This window comes from Stenella coeruleoalba (genome assembly GCF_951394435.1).
Source record: "Stenella coeruleoalba genome assembly, chromosome: 2".
Lineage (NCBI taxonomy): Eukaryota > Metazoa > Chordata > Mammalia > Artiodactyla > Delphinidae > Stenella > Stenella coeruleoalba.
Genome location: NC_137147.1, coordinates 136088645 through 136104739, shown reverse-complemented (window position 1 = coordinate 136104739; position 16095 = coordinate 136088645). Strand labels below are relative to the sequence as shown.

Sequence of the window (16095 nt, the reverse complement as noted above, 5' to 3'; positions counted from 1 at the left end):
TCTTTCTCAAGCTCCGTCCTGTTCTCTGGTATGAAAATGCCAGATTCATCTCCGTCTCTCTGTGACCTTGTGCCTAGTCATGGAGTTGAAGGGGGTCAGCATCCTTTGGGTATATATTTCATAGTTTAATAACACAGATGGCAATCCAAGCCACCCATCAACAGATAAACTTACATGGGAATTGATTAAAACAGCAATGCACTCAGAGATTTGGTTCCAGCATCCTTATGGCCAAAGTAGATAGATTTCAACTGCATGTTTAAAGATGAAGAAAAAAATATAAGCTCTCAGCCCACACTCACACCTCCCATCAGTAATAAACAGCAGGACCGGGATGAAGAGCCACACCCACCGCCCTTCCTCCTTCCCTAAGTCCAGGCTGCCCCTCGTGCTCAGAGAGTCTTTTCTGTTCTCCTCTGCTACAGATGAAAACTGCAAGGACAGGTACTACAACTGCAACGTGGTGGTCCAGGCCAGGCTCTGCGTCTACAACTACTACAAGACCGCCTGCTGCGTCTCCTGCACGCGCGTGGCCAACAGGCACTCGGGCTTCCTGGGGAGCAGATAACACCCCGCTCCGCAACCGTGGGCAGGTCAGGGAGTCTGTGAGCAGTGGGACTGGCTGACTGCTGCCCCTCCTGGGGGCTCCCTGGCCTGTGGAGCTGCCAGCCAACTTAGTCAGCACCCCACCTTCATAAAGTGTACACACGGTGCCCAGGAGCAAGGCCACAGTTGTCCTTTGAGCATCACCGTGAACTGCTGACCCCTCCTTCAGAGACCTGGCACCTGCGCTCTCTGCAGACCGAGCGGTGGGGACTGCGTGCAGCTCTCGGCCGACTCCCGTCCTGGCACTTTCTAAGTCAGCAGTCAGGCCCTGTCTGGGCACTGCCTAGCCCCAGTGCTGCTGGCCTTTCTAATACCAGCGCCCCTTGGAGAATCAGAGGAGACAGTCCCCCCACCCCAGAGCCCCCCTAAGCCTTGCTAGGATGCCTGCATCCCTCTGTTACCTCAGCCCGCCTGTGCCTATTTTTACTCTCAAAGACATTAGGCTCTTTTCCAGCCTTGTGACACAGATATCTCATGCCAGTTTAGAGCTTTATTGCTTTGCAGGTGTATTCAGAGATATTAGCTCATTAGCGGCTGTGAGCACAGCGCTCCAGAATGGGAGTCAGGGAATGAATCTTGTCCCCATTTTACTGACAAGGAAACTGAGACTGAACTTAGGTAACCTACCTGCCACGTTAGCAGGTAATTGACCCATTCAGTGACAGAGCTGAGTCCTGACCCCAGTCCTCTGACCACAAAGCCGTCACCCCGAGGCCTGTCCAGAAGGCTTAGGTCTGCAGTATGTGGCTTCATTTCAGACCTAGAGGCTGAGAAGTTTCCCATTCAGCAAACAAAGCCCAGACCTTTGAATTCTTTCCTCGGGCCAAAAATCAAGTCTTTATCTCCTGTGCTCAGTTGTTTCAGGAGTCTGTTTCTTTTTTCCCTTCCCCCACAAAGTCACAGGTCCTGGTGACAGGACTCCGCACAGTTTCTTAAACCCCATCCTTAATGGAACTGTGCCATGAGGTAAGAAAGCCATTGGGGTAGAAAGGTGATTGCCTGAAATTCTGATTCCTCTCCCCAGTGGTACATGCCGCCCATGGAATCCTACATTGTGGACCCTTTGGCCTTTTGTCTCCCAGAGCAGATTTCCAGAGCACACAGCTCTGTCCCCTGGGCTCTCATCCCTTCCTCAGCCATCTCTTCTGGGTCCTTTCCCACACATCACCCAGTGGAAAGTCTAACCAACCTGTCCCAGCAAAAGCCCTATATTTATATTAGAAAGAGTCTCCTTTGGGTCTTTCTGGTTTGTTTTGCAGATGTCTCTCTGTGACTTTTCATCCCTCCCTTCCCCCATGACTCACAACCCATATTCCCCCTCCCAGATGTGAGCACTAAGATCTATATTAATGCAGCCAGCCTGGGAAAAGGGGCTGTGAACTCCTCCACGATGGCCCCAGCGGCAGGGTCTTCCCTGATTCACTTCACATAACTCTGTAGTTCCCGAGGCCTGTGGCTGGAAGGGGAATGCAGTGCATATGAAAGATGAGCTATCTGAAGAATCAGTGAGGATAAAGAAGGGGGGACGTGTATATATATATATATATATATATATATATATATATATATATATATATATATTCTTACACCCACTAAGAAAAATAATCAGGCTGAACAAATTGGAAGCGTATAGAAAATTTATCTATTTAGTACTATGGTCCTGGGCGTATTTCCCTTTCAAAATAAGCATTTGCTTTGAAATTCATAGCAACTGAGTTTCTCCCGTGAGCCCTTTAACCCAAAAATCTGCTAATTTGGTGATGATTTGCAGCTTTTGGAAGAAGTATCACCAGCTCAGTCTTGCACACTCCCTTAGGTTCCCACTATCCTTGAGCTTTCAGAAATTCTATTTGGCCTTTTTATGTGACCTTCTCTTTCTGGAGAGCCCCAGCCATCATTTCCCCCAAAGCACCCTATCTCTCCTGATCCTTACGTAACTCATGCAATAAGCAGCAGGACAGAGGCCCAGATTCCTGGGCCCACCAAGCAAAGACAGACCAGAGAGGCCAAGCATATGGCTGGTTTCCATCCAGCACCCACTTTTTCCCTCTCGCCACTTGCCTTTGCTTCTCGTCCCAAGGGAGGGTTTCCTTTATGCAACTGCTCTCAGATGTTGCTGTACAAGCCAGTCATTTGAAGGATTCTTTGGAGGAAGCTTTCTTTACCTGCTGGAGGACAGAGCAAGATCAATGGGTGGAAGAGCAGAAAGGCTGATTTCAGCTCAGATTGTGGGAAAACCTTCTAGCCATCCAGGCTGCCCAGTGCAACAAAGGTATGGTGTCCTAATGAGTGAGCTCTCCAGCCTAAAAGAGATTTCTCCACCAAGTGGGAGGTGAGCATCCTGGGTCCTTCCAACTCAGGATTCTCACGACTGGGCTGGGTGACGGCTTTGTCTCTTTGACATCCAGCAGTGTCCTGTGGCTCCTAAATGTCACCTAAAAGTTATTTAAAGGGACAGTGGTCCTCTCATGAGAACGGCCATCCTGCCAGTTGTGGAATTGGATAGGAGCAAATAAATCAACCCCATGTCTTCAGGGGAAAGAAGTACTGAAACTAGGGGTCTTTTTTCTCTTGCAACAAATAGTTGAGTTAATCTTGGAATTCATTTATGTCTGGAAAGCTTATAAATTGCTAGATGAGGGCTTTTATCAGCTTGACTTGGAAATCCAATTTTTACTAATCTCCTTGTTTCTTATATCAACGTCTAAATGCCTTTGTTCTTAGCACAACACACATGATAATGTCCTTTAGTATTTTCAGTGACAATGTTCCTTTCTCCCTCCAGAGATGCCTCTTTCTCATTTTCTTGTCCCCTTATCTCATCCTCTCCTTCCCATGACCCACCATCTCCGTCTCAGTCCTCTGCCTTGTCCCTTAACTGGCTATGATGCAGAAATGAAATTTACATTTTAATACAGCTTTTTTTTTCTGTGTACCAGATTGCCTCAGTCCCTGCTCTGAATTTTGAAATTAGATAAATTAAAACTGTTCTGTGTTTTTCTCACAAAAAAATCAACAAAACTGCAAACAGAAATAGTTTGCTTTTTTTTTTACTATCACTTATTAGAAAAGAAAAGTGTGCCTCTTGCAGCCTAGGCAAAAGCCATTCAGTGCAGCCCATTCTCCCCATCTCACGTAGACTCGCCTTTCTCCCCTTAGAAAAGGAACAGCATAAGAAATAGGGCATTTAAAAAAAAAAAAAAAAAAATCTTGTAAACTTGGCCACTAGATGGCGTCAGTTCATTTCATTAACGGCGTGTACAGTGCCCCCTGCTTGCGAGCTGGTGGGGAAGCCAGATGAGCAGGGCCAATGCCCGCCCTAGAGGAGGTGCAGTGTGACAGAAGCGCTCAGAACTGTCCCCATCTGTCCCGTTGCCTTAATTCTCTGACCCAGGGCTCTTGGAGTGTGTATCGTTTACTCACCCTCAAAGTGTTTAGCATTCAACACTCTTTCCTTTAAAAAGAATGACCTTCCAGAGGGATGAAAATGAGGGACACTGGCTTCATTTCTTTTTGTCAAGCTGTGTGGCAGGGAGAGAAACCCAGATGTTACTAGTAACTTTCTAAACCAGTGGCTCTCTTTTTCTTTAATATAGCCACTTTAGAATTTGAATATCTGCTTTCTAATGTCAAAGACACAAATATCAGTGGTAAAAAGAAACATGACTTCCCTTGAAACAGGCTGAATAGTCAAACCTGAGGGAACCTCTATCAGCCTGGCAGGTGGAGGCCAACATTTGATCCTGCCATATGAAACACTCTTTACGTGGCTTAGATGGGAAATTAGACACCTTCCTGATGAAATTGGTGGATGCCAAGAAGCTGGAGAGGTAACGCTTGAATGACACGTTCTAGTACCAAAAAAAGTCTGGGAGACTAGAACGAAACCTGGGATCTTCAAAATTCACCAGGAAGCAACATAAAGTCCCACCTTTGGATTAAAACAGAAAACAATGCAAGTACAAGGTGGAGGAGATGCAAGAGTTACAGTGGATGAAGTTCAATGTGAGTCAAGAAAGTGGGATGGAACTACCCCCAAACACACACACACACACACACACACACACCACACACACACACCACACACACACACACCACACACACCACACACACACCACACACACACCACACACACACACACCACACACACCACACACACACACACACCACACACACACCACACACACCACACACACACACCACACACACACACACACACACACCACACACACACACCACACACACCACACACACACCACACACACACACACACACACCACACGACATTTAGGCTACATAAGGAGAAAATGTTGGTGAACCGTATTTGTGATTGTTGGAAACTTTAAAAAGAATACTGGTAACATACAACATTCAGATAAGCACGCCCAATCCTGACGAGGGGCGCAGACTCTGAGAAGCAGTGGAAAGGACTTCATGAGAATGTTTAGCCCGGAGGAGAGCCATCCTAGGACCAGAAGGTAAAAGCTGCAGGGAGACACATGTTACTTCTTACAGAAGAACCACCTTTCTACAAGCGAGAGCCTTCAGAAGGTAGAGCGCTCTGTGGTTGGTGGGGACTGACCCGTCCCTGGAGGTCTCAGCAGAGGCTTAATGGCCATCTGTCATGGATGCTGAAGGGAGGATTCGAGCACGCAGCTGGGGCAACAGGACTTTTAAGATTCTCTCCAATCTGGACTTTGGTGACTCTGTAAGTAGAACAGCTTCTAGTGATTCACCTGGTCTGGGATGGCAAGTACACGGCACACGTACTTCCCGTTTCTACCGTTTTGAACCCAGTGGCGCACCCCTCTCCAGGGCTGAACGTGGCCTCATACCTCGGAGAACCACTAGCCAATTGGTCAGAGCTGCCCTGTCTGGTCCTGCTTCATAGATGAGTAACCAATTGTCCCGATGGCTAGTTCCCTGCCCAGGGCCACACACCTTGATGGGGGCAGAACCTCGACTAGACTAGCACCCTTTGAATACCATCTCACTTTCTCCACTCACTTCACTTTCTTGCGCCTTTGCTGGAGCTATGTCATTCTCTCCCCTCTCAACCACACTCCTGGTTCTTTCTATGCGGTGGGTAACAGTGGGAGACTGCCATCTTGCTGAGGAAAAGTGACCCCCACAGGGTGGGATTCTCCAGCCAGCTTTCTTAGCATCTTCCAGACGTTGAGCCCCTTGCCTCAGTGAGAGAGAAGCCATTCTGTTACGTAATTTCCACCTTGACCCCCAGATCCCCACCATTCAGTTTGATGGAAGGATATACTTTGTTATAACTTATTATTTTGTCCTTTGTAAATACAAGATGTTTATAGGAAATGTGTATTCTGAACTCTACCGGCAGAATGAGTCACTACACCAAAATAGTTCTATTATTTAGAATATGTTAATTTTAAAGGGATCTAATAGGTATTTATTTACATATTCGATCCACATTTGTGTAAAATTATTTGATACTACTAACCCAGCTTCCTGGAAAGTTGCTGCACGTGATGTCTTATTCCAAGTCCATAGTTACAGTTTAGCATACTGATTAGCCAAATTCCTGGGTTTTAAGATCGAATATAAACGACTCTGCTTTTCGACTCATTCAGGTGTTTTTACCCCTTGGATTATACCTGAAACAGGTCTCTCTGGATTGCCACCTTTCCACCTTGAATATCATATTTGCTCATGTAATCTGCCATCTCCTCATCCTCAAACATTTGAAGAAGGAATTGGGAGGGTCTTTTTCATCCCTTCTCTTTGTCTTGCCTCGTTCCTTAGAATCACCAGCAGGAAGTTGTTCGGGAGGCTGGCTTAGAGCTGTGACGGAGGCAGGGTCCCCTGGCAAGGGCAGGGAGGGGTGTAAGGGAGGTGATGCCTTCACTGCTCTGACCACGCCTCCAGGGCCCCCGCTGGACGCTGCTGGGTGGGAGCTCTGGGTTGTCAACTGCACAGCCAGGAGCGAGGAACCCACAGAATACCCCATCCACCCCAAGTCACCCGTACGGTGTCAATTACTGCTTAAAGAGGCGGAGGCGAATTAGATGAGTAAATAATCCTTTCAGCAAAAATGACAACTATTTTTGTGTATGACTAATTTATTTTTATTATTGTAAAAATACAATAAACTGGTTTTAAAAAGTCAGCTTTGTTAACACGTCTGTGCTTTCTCGGGCCTTATTCCATTTCTACTCACGTCGCTTCGCACAGCCCTCTAAAAAGAAGAGCCGAGCCCTTTAGAGATCGGTTGGTCTGTGGGACTTTGGCTCTGGGGGTGCCTGGACCCCTAAGAAGACAGGGAGTGCAGGACGTCAGTCTGCTGGTACACTGGTCCTCGCTGAGGAGCTTAAGATAAAATATTCAGGCATGTGCACTTCTACAGGATTTCAGTTTTGTTTTGTTTTGTTTTACAGGATTGCACTTTTACAGGTATTTCTTTAAACCTCCCCCAGGAGGCAGAAGGTGTTGGGACCCACTGTGCTGATTCCTGCGGCTCCATCCCTCAACTGGAATACAACTTCTTCCAACTCTCCTCAGGCTGACTTTACCTTGGGCTCGAGCTTAGCAGAGTGTTTGACAAAATCTTTCGGGTTCTCTTGATGCCTAATAACGTGAAATACGACTTGGGTCATAAAGCCCATTGAAAGTCACCCTGGATGAGAGAGTCTCTAGTCGAGTGCCTACAGGCTCCGTCCTTGACGCTGACTGCCCTGCAGCAGCATCGTCAGTAACTCTCAGAAAAGTATTATTATGCCTCAGATGTGCGTCCCATCCCTCCCATCCACCTTTTCTGCCTGGAAAATCTTCATTTACTCTTTTTTTTTTATTGCGGTAAAATTCACTTAACAAAATTCACTGTTTTCATCATTTTAAAGTGTGAACCTGCATCAGTCTCTCCGGCCGCTGGGCTCCACCGCTTCCCCGCTGTCCACTTCAGCTTCCTGCCGCCCTCCCGTCTCCTGCATGCCCGTCCGACCCCCAGTGGCACTAACGTGGTCTCCTCAGGGCGCTCTCCCAGCAGAGCAGTGGCCGCCCAGGCGGCGAGATCCACGGTCTGGCAGAGGAAAACCGCCAGCTGCAGAGAGGAGCGCAGGCCGCACGACCCCAGCCGGCACTGGGGGGATGTGGCGATTCTAAACAGAGGATTCACCGGGGCTCAAAGTCGGCCCGGTTCCAGTATTGGTTATGAGTCTTCTGTTCGTCGCTTCTGTATTTATGTTGCACATTTGCGGCAAGTACACGCGTTCATAGATTCAGCTCCATCCATCTATCTGTCATCTGAAGAAGAAAGGAAAAAACCCCAACATATCTTGGACCAAAAGCATGGTGATTTTCTGTTCATGAGAAAGGAAGTTTTCTGTAAGCTGTTTTACAGGGAACTTAATGAGAATTGATTTTAAGGAATCAATTTTTTTTCTATGGCTCATAAACTTTTTAATTCATAAAAAAGTGTGAAATTCAGTGGTATTTAGTACAGTGTGGTGCAACACTTGCCAGAACGTTTTCGTTACCCCCAAATTCCATTTATTCTTCAGCACCCAAGTCAGAAGTCTACCATGTGCCGGACACTGTGCTGAGAACCTCACACATGCTGTCTTATTAAATCTTCCCAGCAGACCCAGGGAGTTGGAATGTTGCCCCCTTCTAGAAACGAGAACGTTGAGACTCAGAGAGGTTTCGTGTCCAGCTAACACTTGGTGGCACTAGGATTCTACTGTCAGCTTCCCCTAGAGGCCGGCCTGTGTCTTTCCCATGTCCATCTCCCCAGGGCCTGGCGTGTCACATGGTCTCAGCATATATTAGTTCCAGTCTCTCTCTCCACATGGATTCCAATCAAGGACATTAATTGCCCAAGGACTGGATGGGGTGTTTGGCTGTTGATGAGAAAGTGCAGTGCTGTTTAGTTTACCCACGCTCAGCACGACAGTGTGAGCGGAGGCTGCATTTGAAGATGTACAGCTGCCCCTGAGAGGGAGGCCACAAGCCCCTGTTCAGGGGTCAGACCCAAGCTGGACCCCTCGGTCTCCAGTTCTGGGAATAACACATCGTATTTAGTTGGCCACCAGGAAAGAGCCCAGAGGATCAGGATGGTGACTGGGATGGTGACTGGGATGGGGGAGGGAGGATCTGGAGGGGTAACTGTCTTCAGCCATCTCCAGGCATCTCTAGGGACAGACAACAAGATCTACCTCCAGCATATCAGAAAGAGAAGGGCCCGCGAGTCAGACTTGGTTCAAAAATAACACGTTCCTGTAATAGACTCAGCGACAGTGACCCTCAAGTAAAGAGTGATCAACGATATGCAGAATCTTTAAAAAAAAAAAAAAAGATACAAATGAACTTATTTACACAACAGAAACGGAGACTTAGAGAATGAATTTATGGTCACCAGGGGGGAAGGGTGGGGGAAGGGATAGATTGGGAGTTTGGGATTGACATGTACACACTGCTATGTTTAAAATGGATAACCAACAAGGACCTATGTTAAAAAAAATTTTAATTAAATGAGTAAATAAATAAGAGTGATCAGGAACATTTGGGCAGAGGGAAAATTTGAACATGACCTGTACTTAAGATGACACAACTGAATCCACGTAAAACTTCTTGGATGTGAAGGTGGGGTTTGGTCGGGCAGGAGTACACGCTGTGGCAGTCCTGGGGATGAAGGTCACAAGGTCTGCAATTTACTTTCACATGGGGCGTCAGTAAAATTGTGTGTGTGTGCACGTGTATGTGGAGAGAGAGAAAGAATACGTGCAAATAAGGTAAAATGCACTTTGCTGAATATTAGTGAATATATAGTGAAGGGTATGTAGTGTTCGTTACATTATTCTTCTCTGAGGTTTGAGATTTTCTAAAGTAAAAAGTTGGAGGGAATAAAGTACAAAAAGAGGACAGGGGAAGGGAAACTAATATTTTTGGCAGCAGCCAGAGCCAGTCCTGGGTGATGCTTATCATCACTGAGGCTGGGAAACCCTAACTTATTGAGCACCTACTATGTGCCAGGTGTCCTCTAGGTCCTTTTACATCATTTAATCTTCAAGACAACACCTTCAAAGGAAACACTTCATTTTGTGGCCATTTTATGGATAAATAAATTGAGATGCAAAGAGAATACAGCTGGGAAAACCAGGTCTCAGCCAGATGAGGAAATATTTTGATCACACAGGTCCTAAGTGGCTGAGGAAGTCGAACACATATCTGTCTAGTCTCAAAGCGTGTGCTTGTTCCTCTGCGTGGCACTGCCTCTCCACAAGAACTTCATAAATCCATGTGCAAGACAAAAACTCCCTAGAAAACTAACTTAACCCAGAACTTACTCCCTGAGCAAGTAATACACATTACAGCAGATGTTGTTGTTGATCATGGTGGCCTCACAAAGATTCCCATGCTCGAGGTGGAGTGCCCGACAACAGTGGGCAGCACACTTCTATGATATGTACACACATAGACACACACAGAGACACACAAAGACACAGACACAGGGACACACACACAGACACACAAAGACAGACACACACAGAGGCACAGACACACACAGAGACACACACAGACACATACACACACACACACAGACGCAGACACACAGACACACACATACCACTGCTTCAAGGAGACACCTCTACTTCTCTGTCCTGCTTTCATATGTGGATTCCAAAAACGTGTTCTTCAGAGCCCAGAGTCAACCCTGTTTGGAGGCTGGCCAGGTGGGAGGGGGAACAAGAGCAGTGGGACCCAAAGGATCAAATGTGCTTGAACTTGATACCAGTATCAGCCTCTGCCTCGCTCTACCGGTCAAAGCCGATCACAGGGAAGGCAAATCCGCAGATCCCTCCGCCTGCTCCTGCCCTCTGAGCTCTGTCTCCTCAGATCCCAGGCATTCTCCCTCGGGATTCACTGTGCATCGCCAGGCTTTGAGCCTCCCCAGTTGTGACAACCATTCACGCACTCGTTCCTGTGTCCGATGCTCTGCTAGCACTGAATACGCAGCAGCGCAGCCGGAAGACTGCCCTCGGAGCTTACGTTCTAAGCAAGGATGTAGACAACTCGCGTGTGCTCGGCACGTCAGGCGGTGGTGTGTGTTGGGGCAAACAGCCGAGCTGAGAAGGTGGAGGGGCAGTGGTGGAGACGGGCAAGGGGTGTGACTTTAAATAGGATGGTTGGGGCGAGGGAGAAGCCGGCCACGTGGATAGCTGGGTAAGGGTGCCGGGCGAGGAGCGTGCCGGAGTCGAGCCCCCATGGCGCACACAGGGTGTTCAGGAGCACTGGGGGAGCGGGGCAGCACGGGAGAAGATAAGGTCAGACCCTGGGAGCCAGGGACAGGCTGTGGATTCACCGTGAGACAGAGGAGAGGCCAGCCGGGGATCTGGGCAGAGGGGTGACAGGATCCGAGTAAGGCCAGCAGCCGGACGTGAGCTGCCATTTCTGCCCTTGCAGGAGCTGTGCCCCAGACACGTATTTTCCTGGGTTAAACCACGGACCTTGGAGGCAAGCTGAGAAATACCATCTCAATGAAAATGTTGATTTATGAAACTCCACTCAGTACAAGGTAACAAGAGCCATAAAGCCCTTCAACTTTCACTTAATAATTCCATGCCTGGGAATTCATCCTGAGGAGAGAATTTAATAAAACAATGTTTTCCCAGAGTGTCTTCAATAACAATTCTTTTCATTTTGTGGTTTCATGTTAATAATAATCTTTTTTAAATTGGCATGAACATGTCATTGTAAGAGCTGTGTGACTGTAATGAGATTGAACATTCACCTATGCTTAGAAATTTTGCTTTATCTTCACCTTTTAAAAATTATAAAAAGCACTGCCATTAAAATAATTGTGCATTAAAAAAATATAGGCACGGGACTTCCCTGGTGGCGCAGTGGTTAAGAATCCGCCTGCCAATGCAGGGGACACGGGTTCCAGCCCTGGTCCAGGAAGATCCCACATGCCGCAGAGCCACTAAGCCCGTGGGCCACAACTACTGAGCCTGCGCTCTAGAGCCCGCGTGCCACAACTACTGAAGCCCACGTGCCTACAGCTCGTGCTCTGCAACAAGAGAAGCCACTGCAATGAGAAGCCCGCGCACTGCAGCGAAGAGTAGCCCCCGCTCGCCGCAACTAGAGAAGGCCCGCGTGCAGCAACAGAGACCCAACACAGACAAAAAAAAAAAAAAAATATATATATATATATATATATATATATATGCATGAACCTATACACCACGTCTGGTTGACCACCTTACGGCCCAACAAGGCCTTTTGTTTCCAGCCCTGGAACCAGGTAGTGTTACATTAATTGTCATGGGCGAGCTAATACGTGAAGAATGGAGTTGAATTCAGCAGTACAAGGTTTATTCATGCCAAGCAAAGGCCAAATTATGTCACAGACTTGCTGTTTGAAGCACGGATCCACAGTAGGGTGGGTAGACAAGAGTGGTGAGTTACTTGTCATTAATGCCAAACCCACAGGAATTTCCACCATGCATTTCCACCATGCATCCATGCTGTGAGTGGCAAGTGAGTTTCAACAAAGCATTATCTATCGTATCAGTGATGTTGCCTTTAATTCTGTTTGTTCTGAAATCGTGTTTTTACTTAATTGGCAGTTTCATTTTGATTATGTAGTTCTGTAAGAGTTATAATCCCTCTACTTAGATTCATTTTTGTAACATTGTAATTAAGCATTATTTAATTCAACATCCCAGGTGAGTGAAACAATTATTTTCCTTTACAAGTTGTCTGAAGTTACTCAGGCATGAGCAACATTGGAATAACCAGTAGCTTGAAGCATCAGACAATTGAAAACAGCTGTTCCAATGCTGATCCGCTGATCACCTACTCAGGAAGGACTGGCTGCTCCTTGGCTGCAGGAGGGGCCTGGGAGAGCAATCTAGGTATCATTACCTGCCCCAGCCTATTCATGAAGGTCCCCAGGTCACCAGGGCTTCTCTACAAGCAGGCCCTGACAGATTGGTCCAGCAAGGATTCAGGAACATTCAGTTCATTTATGCTGGTGGTGACCACACTCTGGGGGAAACAACAGGCAGGTCTGGGTCCAGAAAGTTCTCCAGCTCCCAGGCTCAGGGCACCCACCCTTTATCATCACTCAGGCTCTCTCCCAGGTGATCTCAGTCATCATCTTCTGGGCAACCTCCTTCCACCACCTTTCCATCTTCCCTGCTCTCCCAGCAGCAAGAAGTCAACATCCCAGTCTCTTTTGCTCCATCCCGACTCTGTGCCGAATGTCTGCTGAGTGAGACGTCCTCTGGGACCACGTATGTTTGCCTAAACCTGTTGCTTTCATACTTTCTTTTCCTACCCGTAAAGTATAATGTGACAAATATTCCTAAGTCTTAATTCAGTAAATGTCCTTCCAGCTCAATGCTCCCCAAACCCTAGTAATCTGGGGCTTGAGGCAATCACCTCTAAAATACAGAAAAGCTGAATTCTAGCCAAAAACTAGAGACAGCTCTAACCATTTTGACAAATCATGTCAACAGTTCTTACGGGAATAGGAAATCCTCCTCACAGAAGAACATATCTTTTAATGCCAAGCTGGCATTCACTGATGCAATTCAACGAATTCAACATCCATTCCATTCAGCATCCATTTCCTGGATATTTATGATACGTCAGGAGCTCCAATATCTCAGAACAAAACCTTGCAGAGACTCTTGTCATGGGGCGAGGGAGACTCCAAAGAGCGATACTCTTTGATGTTTTGGTAGAAAAACAAATCTATGAGCTAAACACTGGGTAACTTTGCCAGGATTCGTCACTAAAATAGTTTAAATCTTCTGCTTGAATTTGCAATGGATGGACTTTTTTTCCTTTTCTGTAGTTTCTAAGGAGAAATTCCCAAATCTCTTGTGCTAGAATTTGGGGAGTGAAACAGTCCCTGGAGTAGACAAAGCTTTGCTCATGGAGTAACGTCTCTATCTTGTGGCCATTCTGGGTATTGAGAGTAGATTAATCTCCCTCTAATTCTGTGACTTGGTACAACCATGGATCGAAGATCTGGGAGAGAACTTGAGAGGTCCTCTAATTCAGTCCCCTGCCTCCACACAGGTAAGGTTTCTTGGCTCCATTATTTTTTTACTGTAACAGCCCAGAGAGGTTATGAGGCTCAGCCAAGGTCACACAGCTATTAAGCACCTTACCTGATAGTCCTGCAATCCTCTTGTCACTTTTTTGGAAGAGGAAATCTTTCTTCAAACAAAATCCTACCAATTATAAAACAGACAAACACAGAGGTGTTCTGGTTGAAGTGGAGATGGGCTACCCCTGCCAGCCCCTTTCCTCAGCAAACTTTGAAAAACGTTTTCTTATATCAGGGGCTGCTCCCCTGGTAAATCAATGTGGAAACATTACTGTAGAAACCTGGGAAAGATCCCTAGGAAAATAGCATTCCATCCTGAGGTAGTTTATTATTTGAACAGTTTTCTACTCTGGCCGGATAAAACCCTTTTATTAAAGCACATTCTCTTTCTATCACGATTATCCACAACTCTTCATTTTTACTTCTCCCCAGAGGATCTCTAGGTTGACTTGTTTTCAACTGCAAGTAAATGGTTTAAACCTCCTATGACAGAATCAGTGGCCACACTGGCCGTGGGTGTGAGGGCAGCAGGAATGCATGTGGGCTTGCTCCACACCAGGCCCTGGGCCAGGCTCTGGCACGTGAGCAGAGCAGTCTGAAGCAGTGAGATGATTCTATTGGAGGCAAGAGCAGAGGGCGGGGCGTGAGGAAAGAGCAGCAAATTCTGCTGGGGAATGAGGGGAAGCTTTCTTTTACCCATTCAGTCAGTGGTTCAATAAATAATTATCAGGCTCCTTCTCTGTGTCAATCCTTTCCACGAGATGGAGATTTCCGATCTCAGCCGTCTCCTGGTTGTAGTTGGAGACGGGCAATAACAATGAAACAAAGAGGTGAATAAGATAGCTTCTGATCATAACTGGGATGTGGGGAGAAATGATAGCGTTCTGACCTGAGGGGAGACATTGGGGCCTAGTCCTGAGGTGTGAGGAAGAGGTGGCTAGGGGAGGAGGATCCTGGGGCAATCCTGTTGGTAAGCCAACAGTGGGTATCCCAAGTGAGAGAAATCAGAGAAAGGAAGATACTGCCGGATATCACTTATACGTGGAAGCTAAAAAGCCAAACTTGTAGAAACAGAGAGTAAAATGGTGCTTTCCAGGGGCTTGGGGGTGAAGGAAAAGGGGAGATGTTAGTCAAAGAGTACAAACTTCCGGTTTTTGGGTTTTTTTGCTGGAATCTTTAATAAGCAAATCCAAGACATTGAATCACTTCTCTGGTAAATACCTCAGAATATGATTCTAACAGTTATAAAGATTGTCTTTTATTAAACATAACCACAATACCATTTTCAGAACAAACCAAATTAAAAACAATTACTTAATGTATTATAAATGTGTGTATTTGTCTGTAAACATTTTATTTTCAAAATAATTTCGGAACTCCAGAATCCTTATTTTAAATTTCAATGTCTTATTCGGGAGTCTCACCTTAAGATTGTGTCTGGGAGTAAAATAATAGGTCAACAGACTTAAAAGTTACCATTGGATGGAGATTATTAAATAAATAAGTAACTAGGTAAATAAATAAATAAAGAATTGACCATTCTTTATGCTGAAGAAACAGTATAACAATATGAGATCAGTAAAATCATAATGCTAATTTATTTTAAAGACTATTTTTCCATTAAATATATTTTAATAAACATTTTATAATTTAATAATTCTATTAAATAACATTATTTACTTTTATTAAATAAAAATAATTTTTATTAAATATATTAAATTTAATTTCATATATATCAACCAGAATGCCTCTGACTTAACAGAATTAGTTTTGGTTTTGTATACAAATACCATAGTGTTTGTAGTATTTTGTACCTTGCTATTTCATCAGAACATTTTTCCATATAATCCCCTTTCAGTGGCAGAAAAAGTAGCCATCTGGGAAATGTGTCATAATTTATTAACTGAAAAAAATATATTTAGCTATTTCCAATGCCTGGTGACTGAAAACGACATCTCATATCATGGTGTAGTAAATGACATCTCATATCATGGTGTAGTGTCTGTGTAAGAAACTCCATTAAAGAACAGGTCTTTCAAACCCCTTTGAAGATAACGGAGCAGGAACAGCATATGTGAAGCCCGCGTTCTGGGGAGGAGTTTGCTGTACTCAGGGATGCAGGAGACCTTTGTGGCCAGAGCATGGAGCCGGGGCAAGATTGCAGCCCAGGCTGAAAAGATGGGCAGCAGCCAGTCCACGCCGGGACCCTTCCTGTACCATTCACCTTAGGGAGAATTGCTTTGAGTATATGCATTTTCTAAAATGTCATCCTAAAAAACATATCCTCCATCTCTGTGGAGAGGCACTGGATTTTTGCTACCTTAATTTACTGTCTTCACTAAATTAATAAATGGAGCTAATAAGGAATGTCATTAAACATAGCTAACTTCAATAGCAGAAGT

At 45.7% G+C, this 16095-nt stretch overlaps 1 protein-coding gene and 1 pseudogene across 11 annotated transcripts in view; both read left to right on the top strand.

Annotated features, from left to right (window-relative positions):
• The window catches only part of THSD4 (thrombospondin type 1 domain containing 4), a 630174-nt gene extending 623432 nt beyond the window's left edge, over nucleotides 1-6742 (top strand). For all 10 annotated transcript variants that reach the window (XM_079915165.1, XM_079915163.1, XM_079915159.1 and 7 more), the window contains one exon: nucleotides 426-6742. In XM_079915165.1, coding sequence (XP_079771291.1) covers nucleotides 426-568 — 143 coding nt within the window. In that variant the 3' untranslated portion in view covers nucleotides 569-6742. The remainder of the gene's footprint in view (nucleotides 1-425) is intronic.
• Nucleotides 3836-7848, top strand: LOC307182381 (protein transport protein Sec61 subunit beta-like; annotated as a pseudogene). The gene is made up of 4 exons: nucleotides 3836-3890; nucleotides 4382-4436; nucleotides 7011-7026; nucleotides 7473-7848. The product of its transcript is annotated as a protein transport protein Sec61 subunit beta-like (transcript).
• Nucleotides 7849-16095: the final 8247 nt, after the last annotated feature.